General features: G+C 39.4%; 1 protein-coding gene across 2 annotated transcripts in view; it reads left to right on the top strand.

The window, feature by feature from the left end:
• Positions 1-6: 6 nt before the first annotated feature.
• HNRNPLL (heterogeneous nuclear ribonucleoprotein L-like) overlaps positions 7-16,931 on the top strand; it is a 40,975-nt gene continuing 24,050 nt past the window's right edge. For both annotated transcript variants that reach the window (XM_011935949.1, XM_011935948.1), the window contains exons 1-3: positions 7-261; positions 11,244-11,362; positions 16,102-16,339. In XM_011935949.1, coding sequence (XP_011791339.1) covers positions 73-261; positions 11,244-11,362; positions 16,102-16,339 — 546 coding nt within the window. In that variant the 5' untranslated portion in view covers positions 7-72. The remainder of the gene's footprint in view (positions 262-11,243; positions 11,363-16,101; positions 16,340-16,931) is intronic.

Raw genomic sequence — 16,931 nt, forward strand, 5'->3', positions numbered from 1 at the left:
CCAGCGGCATCCGAGGCGCGCGCCCCACCGCCACCCCCACCCTTCTGCCCGCCGGTCCCTCCGGCCGCCGCCATGTCCTCCTCCTCTTCCTCCCCCAGGGAGACGTACGAGGAGGACCGGGAGTACGAGAGCCAGGCCAAACGTCTCAAGACCGAGGAGGGGGAGATCGACTACTCGGCCGAGGAAGGCGAGAGCCGCCGGGAAGCGACGCCTCGGGGCGGGGGCGATGGCGGAGGCGGCGGCCGGAGCTTCTCCCAGCCGGTAACAAAGCGCGGCCCCCCTGTCCGCTGTGCCTGGCTGCTCCCCGGGAAGCAGGGCCGGTTGGCGGGGCCTCGGTGCGGGGCCTCCCGCTCGCTTCATTAGCCTTTTCCGAAGCGCCCACTCTTCTCTTCGGGGCTTGTATTCTGGCCTCTACCTGTTTCCCACATCCCGACTGCGAACCCGGCCCTGTCTTGGCCCCAGGCCCCACAGCGAGTCCACTGCCGGGCCCTGAACTTGCGGAGGGTCGCGGCGCGGCGGGGAGGCGTCGCTTCCGCTCTGGGGGGGGTTTCGCGGCTCGGAGAGCTCTTTGTTAGTGTAACTCCTCGGGCTCGGGGCCAGCGTCGGGACCACCGGTTCCCTTCAGCCCCTCTGCCCGCAGCATCCGCGCGCTGGTCACCATCCCGGCATGGTTGCGTCGGTTCCACCGGGGGCTCTCCGCCTCGCATCTATGGAGAGCCGTAATTAAATAACAGATTATGCCTTGGCGTTCACATGCTAGTTCCTTTGAAGGTTTCATTTAAAAAATTTTTTAATTAAATTCTTTATAAGCATGGCGTGCATCCTTTGCTTTACCCAGTTTTGTGATGATTGCTCAGTGCACTTTTTACCTCTTGGGTTACAACACTTTAACAGAAGTGTTGGCAGCTGTTGGTACACCCCTACCTTCAAGTAAAACAAATCTTAAAATTACTAAAGATTTTCATTGGTAATTTATTCCAGATTTGCCCCATGAAAGGACGAACTGAGCTAAGGGCTGCATTAAACGCACATTCGCAGAGCCCTTTCTCTTACCAGAAATGTTAGCGGGAGGCAGAAGGAATGTCATCATTTTGTCCACAGCAAGTAGTTAGCTTCAGTTGGATGGAGACTTTAAGGAAACAAAGCGGAGCAAACGTTATTGCCCTTTTTTGGTGTACTTAAGCTGTTTTAATGACTTAGATGTTTTTTAAACATTTAACTCATGTGAATTGTGATTAATTCTGCAAACTTTAGCAGAATTACGAAATTGTACACATATATCCTGCTATTAGGTTAAAAGGATTTTTACCTTACCTTTTAAAAACAAGACGCACATTAGAAGCCCTTTATAGCCGTTTGAATTTTTAAATAAAAAAAAAAGGCTGGTCAGTAGTCCCCAGCGTTACAGTTTCCAGTTACCAGGATGTGAGGGCAAACTTTGCAACACATTTAAAAAAGGAACTTTTTCTCTCAGTCTTACGGTGTTAGCTATTACTTTAGATTTTTGTGCCTAGCTGTTTGAAATATTCAAAATGTAACTTGGAAGTGTGAATGAAGGAAATGCATTTTTTCTTAGGAAGTTTCAGTTCAAAGCCAACTCTTGTGGAAATTGGTAACAGGAATATAACTGATATTTAGATGTATTTGTTCAGTGTACCTCGTTGCTAGAAATCTTGCTTGAGTTTTTATGTAGCATCATGAAATGTCTTCAAGCATTTTGGAAAAATACTTAAATCAGTTTATAAAAATTTGTTTTTGAAAACAGATAAAGCATTAAATCAGTAGTATTATTTTGGATATTGAGAAGAAAATAACATAAATAACGTATCCAAAGCGAAGTGTATGGAGCGGTGGAAATGGCACTGAGTAGGGTTTGGGGATGGTCAAGAGTCTAGTCTTAGCATACATTTTTTTTTTTTTTTGAGAGGTTCTCTCTCTATGGCCCGGAGCTGGAGTGAAGTGCAGTGGCGCGTGATCACGGCTCACTGCAGCCTTGATCTCCCTGGCTCAAGCAATCCTCCTACCTCAGCCTCCCGGGTTGCTGGGACTGCTGGGACTGCAAGCCCGCATCACCACGCCGGGCCAATTTTTTTTTTTTTTTCTGTGTTTTGTAGAGAAGGGGTTTCACCATGTTGCCAAAGCTAGTCTCTTAACTCCTGGGCTCAAGAGATCCACCTGACTTGGCCTCCCAAAGTGCTGGGATTACAGCCGTGAGCCACAGCACCTGGCCTTAGCGTACAATTAATGTGAGTCTGAGAAAGTCAGTTTACTACTCTGAGTTCTCTTAGTCTGTAAAATATGAAGGTTGAAACACATACCTTTTTTACCCGAAGCTATAGTTAAGTGACTAACGTAATGCTAATGCTGCTTTTAAGTTTCCCAGGCGGGAACTGATATAAGCAGCTTGAGGTATAACTTTTAATGTTTTGTTTATCTTACTGCTGATACGTTTCTTAGGAAAGGGTGAATTGTTTTCATTTAACAGTAAAACCATTATTGTACTGTGAAATCTAATGAAGCCTTGTTTATCTTGTTTTTAAATATTTTTCATGTAATTTTTTGGTACTGTTTTGAAATCGTGGCAACTATGGAAACCTATACATAATAAAATTCTATTATTAGGATAGGCATTCCCCAGATAGAAGTTTACTGTCTTGTGCTTCTTCGTTCGGAGATTTGGTAATTCATTGTAACTGGAAAGGGTTTTGCACAACTTCAGTGGTCCTTCAGCCGAGAGAAGAAATACCTTTGTGGTCAGACTGTTAAAGTAAATGCAGATTAGGTACAATGATGGCATTCTTTTCAACTCTAGTTGGAAGTTTGTAAAGTGCAAAGTAAGCCTTTGAAGATTTACATTGTTTGATTTTTTTATGATTAACCTTGAGTGCTTTCATAATATATTAACTAGATTTAAAGAGGAAAATGAGTATTTAAGAAAAACATAGTGGTTCTACAAAGGCTCTTAACTTAAAAATTAATGGATAATTGTGAGTGATCATTATGTTGAAGGTATAAAGAGAAATGAGAGAAGAGTTAGTACTTTAGATATGAGAAATAAAACACCCTTCAGATTTATGTCTTCTGGTAACTTTTTTTAATAGAGCAAAAAACTCCTAGGGTTTTTCACATTCACTGAGCTGCATTGTTGAATAAAGCTTGATTATAGAGGTTCCTGCCACATATTATACAGTTATTTTTCTCTTGTGGAGTAGTGTTCTTAAATTTAATAGGCATGACCTTCAAGATCGTATTAATAGTAAGTTTCTGTATCTTCTTACTTTTAAGAAGGCAGCTTGACTTGAAAATATTAAGGCTTCACTTGGCAAAACCACTTGAGGAATTGGGATGGAGTGCTAATTTATTTTGGAGATTTTAAAGTTTTTCTTTTTTCTGCTAGTGAATAAATAGGCAAATCAGATATTAGGTGGTTTGTTTGCTGATGAAGTGAAAATTTGTTTCTCAACTTTTAATAAATAGATGTGAAAGATGGCGAAATGCCAAGATAAAATTGTAGCTCCTGGGATTTCGAAACAAAGAAATATACAACACATAGAAAATCCAGTTTTAATTCAAGATACACTATTCTGTTATACTTGCACAATGTATATTACAGATGATAGCAATATTACTGTGATCTGTTAGATGCATATGGGTTGGGAGATGTGATGAGGTCACTTAGCTCCCACAGGAGAAGTTTAGAAGACTGTGTAGTAACGACTTCCTGGAAATAAAATAGTTAAAGGATGTGTGCCCCAGAGGTAAGTGCCAGAGCCTGAAGCTTGCATAGCAGTAGTGTCTTGTGTCTCCTCCAGATAAGCTGTTCTAGTAGAATGAGGATTTTTAGGCCTAGTTTGGGGAAAGAAATGAAAAGTAGAAGGTTTTACCATCTTTTGGTTTTAGACTGTTTCTTCATGTTAGTACGTTACGGTGAAAAGAGCTGTTCATAGAGCCAGTAGCACAATCAAGGCGAGTGTACTGGCTCTGTTAACAAGCTTTTTCACTTAACCCTCCTGGAACTCAGTGATCTCTAACCTCATTTAAAACATGATAATTGAGCTTCTACCATATGTCAGGTGATGGGGCTATGATAGTGAAAAAATATTAGATATCTAAAAATCTGTGGTTCTACGTCATGTATTGCATTTTTTGCCTCTATGAAATTGAATCCAACTTTCAGGACTTACAGCAACAACTCAGATGAGCTTAAGGAAAACAAAAAGGGAGCAGGGTAGATTTATTGGCCTGTGTAACTGGGAAAGCCAAATTGTGACACTGGTTTTAGGAATGGCTGGATTCGGGGATTTAGATGATGTCATAGGGACTTGATTCTCTTTCCATGTTTCAATTCTCCTTTTCTCTTGTGTAGTGGTAAAGCTAGGCTGACGTTCTTATAGCTAGCAGCTAAAGAGCATCCTGTCTTTCCCAGCCTGTATTTATCCCTTCTTATCAAGCATTTTTGATCTTCCCCTCTTCCCCCATCTAATTAATCACCAGGCCACCTTTGAGGTTGAGGAGGCATGACCATGTGATTGAAAATACCTATGTATAATAATAATATGGAGTTGTTTTATTGTTTTTTTTTGCATGTTTTTATTTTTAAGCAGAAGGGGTAAGGAATTCTGAGTAGGCAAAACCAAATGATTTCTATTATATGAACAACAAAAAAGTTTATTTTTTAAAAAGTTACTTCACTCATATGGCTATGATTTTACATCTTTGCTCTGTTATGTGATCAAATGTACCGAAAAACTTAGGATAGGAAAGTTAGTTTCCCCATATTGTAGATGTGCTTCTTTACAAAGAGGAAAAGACCAGGGGACGTAATTATTTAATTTAGTAAGGAAAAAATGTGATTAAACATTGTGTGGGTTAAAATGATATTACAGCTGCCCATTAAAACTTTGTCCCTTGATCTATATGAAGTGTCCAGAGTAAGATAGGCGATGGTTTTGTCTGGAAATACTGTACCCATTCTTGGGACTACATTGATAAATTTTAATATATCCAGACAAAGCTTACCGGAATGGAGTAGGCACTACAAATTGCATCATAAAAGCAGTGACAGAAGAACCTGGAGCATATTTCGCCTGAAGAGGAAACTTAGGTGTGACTTAATAAATCATTACAAATATTGGTAATTGAAAGATTATGTAGAAGAGGGAAATGTAGATGAGGTAGGGTGTGCTAACTAATGTTTATTGAACCTTTTTTATACTGTACTGAGCTTTTCTTCTCTTCAGTAGAGTTTAGTCCTTAATCTTCAGTAGTCAAAATTAGCATTTAACGTTAGTATTTCTGTGAAGAGGGAGTAGTGAAAAAAAAATTGTATTATTAGAAGAGTTTGTTCCTGAAATGGCCTTTGAAGGGCTGAGAATTTGAAATGTCTATAAGTAGACAGGTCTAGAGCCTGTAGTAGAGACCAAATAATGCCGCTATTATACTTAACCCAATTGACCTAAAGAAGAGATTATGCAAGTTTGTAAAGTGAATGTATGTTGCAAGCATGCCTTCTTTTTCTGGATACGCAGCTGGGATATTGTTTCTAGTCTGGTAAGCAATAGATACAGAAACGAGAGAGCCTAGGTAACTAAACATCTGAAATGGAAATAGCTTGGGCTCCTGTATGAGGAAGGATTAAAAAAGGACTCCTTAAGCTGGAGAAGATGTGACCACAATATTAATGTATTGATGGGTAGTAAAAACAAGACTAATTTATTCACTAGTTTAGGAATCAGCTTCATAGTATGATGCTTAAAAGAGGTTATTTTAGAGTAGGTAAAATAATCTCTACAGGCTGGACGCGGTGGCTCACAGCTGTAATCCCAACACTTGGGGAGGCTGAGGTGGGTGGATCACTGGAGGCCAGGAGTTCAAGACCAGCCTGGCCAAAATGGTGAAGCCCTGTCTCTGTTAAAACCACAAAAATTAGCCGGGTGTGGTGGTGCATGCTTGTGGTCCCAGTTAGTTGGGAGGCTGAGGCAGGAGAACTGCTTGAACCTGGGAGGCAGAGATTGCAGTAAGACCTCGCCCCAACGCACTGCAGCCTGGGCGACAGAGCGAGATTCCGTCTCAAAAAAAAAAAAAAAGAAAAGAAAAGACTTTACAAATGACACCAGATTTCTTGTCACCAGTATATAGTACAGGTAAAGAAAAGAAGTGATTTAAGAAGAGTACGAGTATTTTGGGGGAAAAAGGGGGAAAACGAAGCTCAGGAGAGGATGGTAGACAGATAGTTTGAAAAGATCTCTTTGATATATTAGTTTTATATTTGGAAACAACCATAGGTTTTTTTTTTTGTTTTTTTTAATAAAACACTACAGAAGGAATGAGAAAATTGTGTGTTAAAGAAAAGGGGACCTAATTTAAAAATACAAGTATCAAGGTAGATAAACTTATGAGTGGCAGATTCATTGAGTGGGAATAAGGGAAATACAAGGGGGGTGAGGAGTATGTTTTCTGCCTTGAGGTTGAGACAATCATATCTTCCCTTAATTACCATACTGAGTATATTTAACATTGTCCAGCCTTTTTTTTTTTTTTTTTTTTTGAGATGGAGTCTCGCTCTGTTGCCCAGGCTGGAGTGCAGTGGCACAATCTCGGCTCACTGCAAGCTCTGCCTCCTGGGTTCATGCCATTCTCCTGCCTCACCCTCCCAAGTCACTGGGACTACAGGTGCCTGCCACCACACCCGGCTAATTTTTATATTTTTAGTAGAGATGGGGTTTCACCATGTTGGCCAGGCTGGTCTCAAACTCCTGACCTCAGGTGTTCCGCCTGCCTTGGCCTCCCAAAATGCTGGGATTACAGGCGTGAGCCACTGCGCCCAGCCCACATCATCCAGCTTTTAAGTGATGACTGTGGTTTCAGTTTATTCTACTTAGGAAATATAATTTAATAATAATATATTAAAATGAGATTTTTTTGAGAGATCTAAAAATCAATTGTATAATCCATTTCTTTGTAAGAAGACCAATTTGAAAAATAGTTATATTTTTTAGCACTATACTCATGATAGTGGTTACCTATAATGGGAAAGGAAGGGGATAGTAAGAGGAGATGCGATCAATTTACGGTTTTTTTTTTTTTTTTAAGACAGGGTCTTGCTCGTCACCCAGGCTAGAGTGGCATGATCTTGGCTCACTGCAACCTCCACCTCCTGGGTTCAAGCAGTCCTTCCACCTTAGCCTCTTGTGTAGCTGGGACTACAGGCGTACCCCACCACGCCCAGCTAATTTTTTGTGTTTTTGCTAGAGACGGGGTTTTGCCATGTTGCCCAGGCTAGTCTCGAACTCCTGAGCCTCGAACTGCTGAGCTCGCCTCTGCCTCCCAGAGTGCTAGGATTGCAGGCGTGAGCGACTGCACCTGGCCAATAATGTTTTATTTATTAAATTGGATGGTGGGTTCATGGGTATTCTTTTTTTTTTTTGAGACAGAGGCTCTGTTGCCCAGGCTGGAGTGCAATGGTGTGATCTCGGTTCACTGCAACCTTTGCCTCCTGGGTTTAAGTAATTCTCCTGCCTCAGCTTCCCGAGTAGCTACAGACGTGCACCACCACTCCCAGCTCATTTTTGTATTTTTAGTAGAGATGGGGTTTCACCATGTTGGCCAGGCTGATCTCAAACTCCTGACCTCAGGTGATCTGCCTGTGTTGGGCCTCCCAAAGTGCTGGGATTACAGGTGTGAGCCACTGTGCCTGGCCATGGGTATGTTTAATAAAGTTCTTCATACCTTTTTGTAGGCTTTAAAAATTCTGCAACTTTTTATTATATAAAATGTTCAACTTACATATACCCTTCACTTAGATTCAGCAGTTTTTAACTTTTTGCTGTGTGGGGTTTTATCTCTACATCTGCATATCTATATTTATATACATACTTTTTTCCCCTGAACTCTTTGAAAGTAAATTTCAAACATGATGACATTTCATGCCTAAATATCGCAACATTCTTAAGAATAAGGATGTTCTTTTACATAACCATTACTATTTTCTTAAAGACCGTGATAATTAATTCTGTTACGTGATAATTAATTCTATTATGTTAACCTAATATCCAGTCTGTATTCACATTTCTTTAGTTGTCCCTAATATGTATGTGTTTGATAGTAGTTTTAACTATTGTATAATAAAGGCTCACATACAGCATTTGGTTTTTTTCTTTTTTTTTTTTTTGAGATAGAGCCTCACTCTGTCGCCCAGGCTGGAGTGCAGTGGCGCAATCTCGGCTCACTGCAAGCTCCGCCCCCTGGATTCATGCCATTCTCCTGCCTCGGCCTCCCGAGTAGCTGGTACTTACTACAGGCGCCTGCCACCACGCCCTGCTAATTTTTTTGTATTTTTAGTAGAGATGGGGTTTCACTCTGTCAGCCAGGGTGGTCTCGAACTCCTGACCTCGTGATCCATCCGGCTCAGCCTCCTGTAGTGCTGGGATTACACGCGCGAGCCACCGCGCCCGGCCATCATTTGGTTCTTTTTTTTTGAGACGGAATCTCACTCTGTCACCTAGGCTGGAGGGCAGTGGCACAATCTCGGCTCACTGCAACCTCCGCCTCCTGGGTTCAAGCAGTTCTCTGCCTCAACCTCCCGAGTAGCTGGAATTACAGGCATCCTCCACCATGCCAGAGACAGGGTTTCACCGTCTTGGCCAGGCTGGTCTGGAACTCCTGACTTTGTGGTCCACCCGCCTCAGCCTCCCAAAGTGCTGGGATTATAGGCGTGAGCCACCATGCCTGGCCCAGCATTTGGTTGCTGTGTCTCTTAGTCTCCATATGGAATCTTCCCTCCACTGTTTTTTGATACTAACTTTTTGAAGAGTCCAGGCCAATACAGTTTTCTGTTGCCCTTTTATTTTACCTTTGTCACCTGATTTCTAAGAGTGGACTGAAATGATTCTCTTAATTATATCTTGCAGATTATTATTGTCTAATTATTTTGAGAGTAAAACTTGTTATACTTTAAATACATGCTCTGTTTGGCAGGTAGGTATTATTTAGAGCTCTTCCTGCTTTATTCATTTCCAGTTATATTTAAGAATGTAATGATGATATGCACATTTGATTGTTCATTGTTAATGTTGCTTAAGAAAGTGTTGATTTTTTTTTTTTTTGAGACGGAATCTCTGTCAGTGGTGTGATCTCGGCTCACTGCAAGCTCCGCCTCCTAGGTTCACACCATTCTCCTGCCTCAGCCTTCTGAGTAGCTGGGACTACAGGCGCCCACAACCACGCCCGGCTAATTTTTTTGTATTTTTAGTAGAGACGGGTTTCACCATGTTAGCCAGGATGGTCTCGATCTCCTGACCTCGTGATCTACCCGCCTTGGCCTCCCAAAGTGCTGGAATTACAGGTGTCAGCCACCGCGCCCAACCAGAAAGTGTTGATTTACTTAGGGTATAGTCAGAATGATTCATTTCAGACTTAGTGGCATGTAAGGGATATCTGTTTAACCATAGGAAAGATGGGGCATAAGCAATTCAAATAAATTCCAAGGATTGAATTAGTATTGGCAAAGAACTGAGTTTATTTTTTGGATTTGACAGTAGCTTGAGTAGTTCTCTGATTACTTCATATATTTAAATCAGTTCCTTTCTTTCAGCTGTGACATAAATTTTTACTGGCAGGGCACTCCATTTGTTGTATTTTCCTAACAGTCTTTATAATAAAGAAAAATCGGTGAGTCATTTAAAATAGCCTTAATGAGATTTAATTTTCTTAAAACAATGGTTAAATTTTAATGGCAAAATAGTGCTTTCAGATTAGTCTGGTTATAGGAGAAAAAAACTTAAAAATTTTTTTGTATAGACAAGGATGTACATGGTGGAAGTCATTTCTGAAGTTATGATTCAAGAGAAGTGCCTGATGGCATTTGTAAATACAGATCTTTGTCTTAATGGAACTTGCATTCAAGTAAATTAAAGCTATTTGCATTTTTAAAGTAATTTTTACAGATACTACGTTTAAAAATAAACTTTAAGACCGTATTCTTACATTTTGAAACATCCTGCCCTGTGTACTTGAAGATACACTATATTCCGTAGATGCCCAGGAGAGCTTGCATTTTTGAGTAGTTCTTGTTCATCCCCCTGCCTTGCAAAGATGGTACCCTTGTATAAATTTAAGTTGTCATGTGTTTAATTAATTAATGCTGCTAAGTGAGTATCTTCAAGTTATAGTGCGACTGGATAACGAATTAAACAAGAACAAAAGATGATACAAATCTACATTACAGGAAAGATAAGTATATTATCTTCATGTTGAGGAAAAACTTTTAATTGGAACTTTTCATTTGGACTAGTTGAGATTTTGATTTTATGGAGGTAAGACTGAAATAATGAGTATCAAATATGCTTCCAGTTGTAGCATGCCCTATGTATCTGCTGAATTTTCTTTCTGAGATTTTCTTGAAGTTGAAATGTTATTAAATAACATCTTTGTACTTCTTACTGAGATAGAATGCTCCCTTTTTAGAGATTAAAAATTTTAAAACAAACAATTGATTATTTTATTCTCATATCCTTTTGTTAACTTGTGAATTGCGATTTGGTTTGGGATTTAAAAAATGTTTACTTTTTTTACTTTTTTTTTTTGAGGCAGAGTCTCGCTCAGTCGCCCAGGCTGGAGTGCAGTGGTATGATCTTGGCTCACTGCAAGCTCTGCCTCCCGGGTTCACACCATTCTCTTGCCTCAGCCTCCCAAGTAGCTGGGACTACAGGCGCCTGCCGCCACGCCTGGCTAATTTTTTGCATTTTTAGTAGAGACGGGGTTTCACCGCGTTAGCCAGGATGGGGTCAATCTCCTGACCTCGTGATCCGCCCGCCTCGGCCTCCCAGAGTGCTGGGAAAAATGTTTACTTTTAAAGCAGATTTGAATTTACTAAAAGATGCAATTCAAGTTAGACTTAAAAAAAAATTTTTTTTTTTTAAGATGGAGTCTCACTTTGTCACCCAGGCTGGAGTGCAGTGGCACGATCTCGGCTCACTGCAAACTCCACCTCCCGGATTGAAGCCATTCTTCTGCCTCAGCCTCCACGGTAGCTGGGACTATAGGCATGTGCCACCACTCCTGGCTAAGTTTTGTATTTTTAGTAGAGATGGGGTTTCACCATGTTGGCCAGGCTGGTCTTGAACCCCTGACATCAAGTGATCCGCCCACCTCGACCTCCCAAAGTTCAGGGATTACAGGCGTGAGCCACCGCGTTCAGCCTTAGACTTAAAAATTTTTAACTAGAAATTATTTTCTCTTGCTAGGAGGCAGGTGGAAGTCATCATAAAGTTTCTGTTTCACCCGTCGTCCATGTTCGAGGACTCTGTGAATCTGTGGTGGAAGCAGACCTTGTGGAAGCGCTGGAAAAATTTGGGACAATATGGTAAGGACGATAGGGACTTCATGTAGATTGAAAACAGTGTGGTAGAATAATCCTTGCTTGCTTGTTACAAGCCTTGATGTTTAGCATAGTAAATATTGTTTGTATATATAAACAAAGTAGGATCTGTTGTTTGCCTATGACTGTATTTCTTTGGAACGTTTTAAGCCTGCTATTTTTAACCTTCCTGGGTGATGCATGGATGTATTTTTGTGGAGCTATGATCACTTCTCACTCCCCTACAAAGTTGAATAAAGAAATTATGTGCACTTTTCATCTGATTTTCAAACGAGTACATGAGTCCTGTTCAAACACTCTTTAAACCAGTGAGTTGATTACACGCTTCATCTTCAGAGTTTCGAGTAGTGATGCTTAAATATTGATTTTTTTCTTCTTCATTTTGGAATATTTCGGAATTGGCAACTAAAAGTAAGTAGATTAAGGGTAGACATTATTTGTTTAGGTGCATATTTCTGTAAGTTCTTTTGTTTATGTGCATACTACTATGAGTTCTTTTTATTTTTTGAGACAGGGTCTCACTCTGTTGCCCAAGCTGGAGTGTAGTGGCACATTGATGGCTCACTGGAGCCTCCACCTCCTGAGCCCAGTTATCCTCCCATTTTATCCTCCCTAATGGCTAGTGCTACAGACACATGCCACTATGCCTGGGTAATTTAAAAAAAATTTTTGTGGAGATGGGGGTCTCTTAACATTGCCCCAGCTGCTGTCGTGGACTCAAGCTGTCCTCCCACCTCAGCCTCCAAAAGTGCTGGGGTTATAGGCTCTGAGTTCTTAATGCAAATCGTGAGCAATATTTTATCCTAGTTTGTCTTCCTTTTGTGCATTGTATTCACATAGGTTCCCCCGTCTCTTCCCACAGCTGGTGTATGCTTAATAATATTAACTTAAGTGAAAATGTAATTAGAAAAGTGAATCTGCTGCCAAAAATAGACACTCAAAAATTCTAAATTATTTTTGGAGTATGCCCGGCTGTTGTTCTTTTCTTAGTATAGATAATCTAGAGTTGATTTTATTATTTTTTTATTGATGAATATGTTTAGAGCTTTTATTATAGCTACCGAAGACACAGATCAAGTTGAAGTATATAAATAGAAGAGAAATTTCAATGTATTTTCTCAGATACTTACCCTTACTGCTTCAATTTTATAAAAATTCATGGTTAAGTTTTTGAGTATTGAGAGGATGATGCATAGATAGTGAGGTAGTGATCAGAGATACCCAGCAGAGGATATCCAGCAGAAATGGATTATTTCTTCAAAGGATAGTAGTATTAGGTGATACCTTCCATCATGGCATAATTTTATTTTCTTGGGTGACCTCATTAAGAAGTAAATGACTTGGCAAACACACATTAACCTTGGACTTACAAATTGAGAATCCACGTGGGCATAGTAAAGTTTGTATGTTGAAAGTGTATCACTAAGTTGATTATATCAATTCTCAAGTCATTTGGAGTGGATATTGGAATTAAATCTGTGTGGAGAGTTACATATTAAGTAGACAGACTCCTTAGACCTTTAGTCTTGCTGTTGGCAGTAGACTAACCCCAGTCTCTATAAGGACCTTATGACTATATAAGTGGCACGTTGTCCTGTGGAATTATAAAGAGGTGGGTGTCTGTGGTTTATTTTTCTTCTATTCTTGTATATTTAGGGCTTTAAAATTTATTTTCTTAGGCAGATGTCAGAAAACAAGTTGATGAGCAAATACAAATGGAAACTTTGGGAAGCAGTAACTATTTTGATGTTAATTAGTACCATGACCTGAAGGTTAGGGATTAAAGAAAGAACTATTTTAAGTTAGTAATTTGAATTACTCCTGGGTGGCCTTTGCATTTTTAGACTCTAGGTTGTTTGATACTTAGTCTCCGGTAAAGTCTTCTGTATGTGAATGTCATTCAGTTAATTTGCGTCATTTGCCCTCAAGATTGGTAGTTATGTGTTTAGAAAAGTCTGTGAAATAATTGGAACAAATTAGTGTGTAATTAAGAGCTTAATTGGCATAAATAAGTATAATAGGAGTTTCAGTTGTATGAAATGAACTTGCATAAGAGGTGGCTGCTATTAAGGCTGAAAGAACCTTGAACAGACTCCAGTAGAAATTTTGCTTCAAAATGTTACAATTTGGGACCTTTCCCTTTATTTAATGGAAGGTGTGGGATTATAAACAGTATAGAAACTGTTTATATTAAAATGGTGAATTACCAAGTTCAATATATAGTATGCTTATATCTAGAAACTAGATGCATAGGAAAGAAGCTCAGAAGAAAATATAACAAGATACTAAGAATGGTTGTGTTGTGTCAGGATAAAATTGCTTGTATTTGTTAACTTTTGTTATTTTTCTATACTGTATGAATTATAATCAAAAGAATATTTAAAATATATTCTAAGTCTCTAACAGGCCAGTAAATAATTTACTGCTGTACCTGTATTAGTCTGTTGTTACACTGCTATACTGCTATAAAGATGTACTTCAGAGTGGGTAATTTATAAAGAAAAGACATTTAATGGGCTCATGGTTCTGCAGGGTATACAGTCTTCTGCTTCTGGAGTGGCCTCAGAAAACTTAGAATCATGGCAAAAGGTGAAGGGGAAGTAGGCATGTCTTTACATAGCCAGGAGGAGAGAGAGAGAAAAAAAGAGAGGGAGAGCGCACACACAAAGGGGGAGGTGTCACACACTGTCAAACAACCAGATCTTGTGTCAGGAGACAGCACTAGGGGGATAGTGCTAAGCTATTAGAAACCACCCCCATGAGCCAGTCGCCTCCCACTAGGCCCCACCTCCTACACTGGTGATGACAATTCAGTACGAGGTTTGGATGGGGACACAGAGCCAGACCATATCAGCACCTTTATAATTTTCTGTTTTCATATGGCATTATTAGCATAATGACATAAACTTAGTAATACATTTAGATATTAAACCAACTTTTTTATTTTGTGAAAGACGATTTTTTCTTCTTGAATTTCTTTAGCATAGACCTGATACCAGGGTTTTCTGTTTTCCATGTGCAAGACTTTAGAACTTCAGTGAAGCGTCTGTGTTTCTAAAAGGAATGTCTCCTGGGATTTATATCTTGCACTTTTAGTTGGTAAATATTTAAATCCAACACCTTGTTTTTGTACTTCTTTAAGTTTGAATGATATGGGTGGGGAAAACTAACAAGCCCCCTAGATTAACAAATATGTGCCAGGCTCTGTTTCTAGCTTCTGAGGACATAAAGATGAATGAGGAAAGATATGTTAAAAAAAATAATAATACAGTAATAGTTACCTTTTATTGAGGGTGTACAATGTGCAAGGCAATCTGCTTAGCAGTTTGTATGTAGTAACTCTAATCTTGACAATTCTCCAAGTTTTATCAATGAAGAGGCTGACATTTATTATAATAATAATTTGCCAGGCTGTAAGGTGATCTGTTTCTTATTAATACCGTACCATTCGTCAGTGTCCATAGTGTAGCAGTAGGTCCTGGATGCCTGATTGAGAAACAGTGATGTCACTGAGTACTGGACCCGACATTTCTTTAGCCTTCTGCTATTACTAAAACCACTTAATTGTGTTTTAAAGCATTTTTAAGGTTCTCGTTCCTGTGAATAGAGGACATGTTTCCCCCATTGTGATCCATGTGCTGTGTCTGCCTTCCACCCTTCCTTTACTTCTTTATTCTTCATTTCCTGTTTTAAAATGTATCTCCTCCAAAAAGAATTACTTAATGTGTTGTATTTTGGGGTTTTTTGGCTGCTTTGTTTGTCTCTCTAGTAAAGAGTATACTACGAAAAGTAAACATCTTACCTTCCTGCTCATAGACAATCATGATTGCCATATTCTAATGAATAATTTTCATGGATGGTTAATAGTAAAAATGTTTCGGAGGGGATTATTTGTATGAACTTTGGAACTTTGGTCAGTCTGTAGTTGCTTCCATTTATATCTGTTTTAAAAGTAAAGTCAGTTCTTAGCTGTTAGTGTGGCTGTTTATTCAAGAAAATTCAAGAGAGGTTAGTAGTTTCTGCTGTTAAGTAGGGATTCTGTCTGCCAACCTTCTGTTGAGTTTAGTCTCTGTTGGTTTCTGTGTCTTTGAAATTTTCTAATACTGCTTCGGAGTAGCACCCCAAAGAATAAACTGGGTTGTCTTGTTAGTAACTAATAACAGGTAATTGTTTTTGAGGAGATCATGAGGTAGATAAACTTAATCACTGGGAGATAAGCTTTCATATGTGTACATCTACCTGGTGTACCACAATTCTTTGGATGATTTAAGAGTTGATTTACCTTATGCCTGTAATCCCAGCACTTTGGGAGGCTGAGGTGGGCGGATCATGAGGTCAGGAGATTGAGACCATCCTTGCTAACACAGTGAAACCCTATCTCTACTGAAAATATAAAAAATTAGCTGGGCATGGTGGCGGGCATCTGTAGTCCCAGCTACTAAGGAGGCTGAGGCAATAGAATGTTGTGAACCTGGGAGGCAGAGCTTGCAGTGAGCCCAGATCGCGCCACTGCATTCCAGCCTGGGTGACAGAGAGAGACTCTATCTCAAAAAAAAAAAAAAAAAAAAAAAAAAAGTTGACTTCCATTGAACACAGGTAGTGAAGAGTACTAATCTGTGGGATTTGACCCATTTTTATTAAAGTCTGCTTTTACCTAATTGAGGACAAATAATGTTAACGGAACTTCCTGTGCTTTTGTGTTTCCTCCTTATCTCCCTTTTCAGCTATGTGATGATGATGCCATTTAAACGACAGGCTCTAGTGGAATTTGAAAACATAGATAGTGCCAAAGAATGTGTGACATTTGCTGCAGATGAACCCGTGTACATTGCTGGTCAACAGGCTTTTTTCAACTATTCTACAAGCAAAAGGATCACTAGGCCAGGAAATACTGATGATCCATCAGGAGGCAACAAAGTTCTTCTGCTCTCAATTCAGAATCCGCTTTATCCAATTACAGTGGTATGTGTTTCAGTATGACAAATGAAATTTTGCAATTTGTGTCCAGAGTGACTGATCTGTAGTTTTTCCATTACCATCTAGATACTAGAAAATAGCTTTTTTAATTTTGAAAATTAATCTTAACTATCAAGTTTAATGAACAAAGAAAAAATGGTGAGCAGTGTAGTTAAAAAGATAAGCACAGTTGTCATAATTAAATAGGCACATTGAAATTTTTAATGTATAATCAGTACCAGTGTTGGTTTTGATAATAAGGAATTATAGAGAGACTTGTTTGAAATGGTTCAAAAAATCTCTGTCACACATATGCGAGCATATGTATAAGAGCATCTACTAGGTAATGACAGAATCCCATGTTACGGTAAGATGCACATATCATTTTGAACTATTTTGCAATAGCTTGTTAAAAATCTGTCTTTGATTTACTTTAAATTCCCTGCTTCTTTACTCTTTTGAAAAGTGTTACTGGTGATAAGCTAGTAACACAGACACTTGATTTTTGTAATGAATAGAAGAACATCATAGTAAGGGAAACTTCAGTTGGTATCATATGTAGTCTGGGCATATATTGGGACATAAACTTAAAGCATAA

The sequence above is a fragment of the Colobus angolensis genome, unplaced genomic scaffold (assembly GCF_000951035.1).
Source record: "Colobus angolensis palliatus isolate OR3802 unplaced genomic scaffold, Cang.pa_1.0 Scaffold15, whole genome shotgun sequence".
Lineage (NCBI taxonomy): Eukaryota > Metazoa > Chordata > Mammalia > Primates > Cercopithecidae > Colobus > Colobus angolensis.